The 1,438-nt window shown below is 53.8% G+C and overlaps 1 protein-coding gene across 1 annotated transcript; it reads left to right on the top strand.

Annotated features, from left to right (window-relative positions):
• Positions 1-4: 4 nt before the first annotated feature.
• LOC103772389 (tropomyosin beta chain-like) lies at positions 5-1,421 on the top strand (the record flags this gene model as incomplete). Its single annotated transcript, XM_008939720.1, has 3 exons — positions 5-45; positions 1,107-1,224; positions 1,347-1,421. Coding segments are annotated over 3 exons (234 nt in total), but the record flags the coding sequence as incomplete, so codon positions are not given.
• Between the last annotated feature and the right edge of the window lie 17 nt (positions 1,422-1,438).

Raw genomic sequence — 1,438 nt, 5'->3', positions numbered from 1 at the left:
GCAGAAGCTGGAGGAGGCTGAGAAGGCAGCTGATGAGAGCGAGAGGTGTGATGGGAAGGGATAGCGGGGGTGGCATCAGATCACTGCTGATTGCAGGCAGCCCCCTTGGTTTCACAATGGGGTCCCTCTGAAGTGGCCTTATGGAGTTTGCATTCATTTTCCTGCAGACCCTAACACCACAATGCACAGAAATCCCCCATATATGGGCATTCTTTAAAAAGGCTTTGAAATTTCCAGGGTACCCATAAAATCCTGAAAAAAAAATTGGTGTGGTATTTATACAAAGATCAGGCTGTAATCAAAGCCAGAGGGTGCTTGGAGCTTGTTTTCTGCCCTAGAGCAGCCTGCTATGCCCAAGGGCTGAACAACAGCCCAGGAGGGGGCATCTGCCTGCAAACCGAGACCAGCTCTAGAGAATGAACCTGCTTCATTTAAAAAAAAAAAAAAAGTCCTGCAAAGTGTGTTGCCCTATCCTTGTGGCAAGCAGGTTTCCCAGGCTGGAGCCGTGCAGGCAAGGGCACTCAGGTTAAATGGGAGTGCCTGGATGTGTCACAGCATTCCTTACATTGCATGAGCTCTTTCCTTCATTGGCAAAGACCAGCTTGAGCAACAGCATCCGAGTGAGAGGAGGAGAGTCTGCAGGAGTTCTTTCCGCGGGGGTTTGATGACCCCCCTGATTGTGAACATCACCCCTGAATGAGAAAAGGCTTTGCCACAGGATGTTTTCTATTATTTCCTCAAGGTCTGGACTGTCAGGCTGCTTTAGGAGACGTTGTGGCTAGCTCGTCCCGGGGTGCACACATTTTCCCCCCTAAATGATGGGTTCAGGAGCTGCCTAGTTGAGAGGCACTGTATCCACATCTTCTCGCTTTGGAACATGGCTCTGGGGCCAGTTCTACTGCTGTAATGGCATGCAGGAGTATCCTTGGGGTACCACTGGTATGACCTTATGACATGGGGTGGCCAGTGAGTGCTGGCATTGCCAGGTGATCTCCCATGTTTTTGGAGGTGGAGGATGGTGGGATTAGGGTGCAGTGGTCAGGCAGGAGGTGCAGGTGCCCCCTAGACCCATGATAGTAACGTTTTCTGGCTTGGGCTTTCCTCAGAGGCATGAAGGTCATCGAAAACAGGGCCATGAAAGATGAGGAGAAGATGGAGCTCCAGGAAATGCAGCTGAAGGAAGCAAAGCACATAGCCGAGGAGGCTGACCGCAAATACGAGGAGGTATGTGTCCCCTTTCCCCAGTCCTGACCCCCCGGCAGCACCTGTGGCCGCCTCCTCGCAGCCCTGTGCCCCCAGCCAGGGTAAGCGCGGGCCCAACGTGTGCCTCTTGCTGCTGTCAACAGGTTGCCCGCAAGCTGGTCGTCCTTGAGGGAGAGCTGGAGCGCTCAGCGGCGAGGGCAGAGGCGGCAGAGAGGTGAGCGGGGGTCCTGGCAGG

This window comes from Merops nubicus, unplaced genomic scaffold (assembly GCF_000691845.1).
Source record: "Merops nubicus isolate BGI_N331 unplaced genomic scaffold, ASM69184v1 scaffold26974, whole genome shotgun sequence".
Lineage (NCBI taxonomy): Eukaryota > Metazoa > Chordata > Aves > Coraciiformes > Meropidae > Merops > Merops nubicus.
Note: the sequence above shows the minus strand (reverse complement) of the source record. Positions and strands in the feature narration are given on the sequence as shown.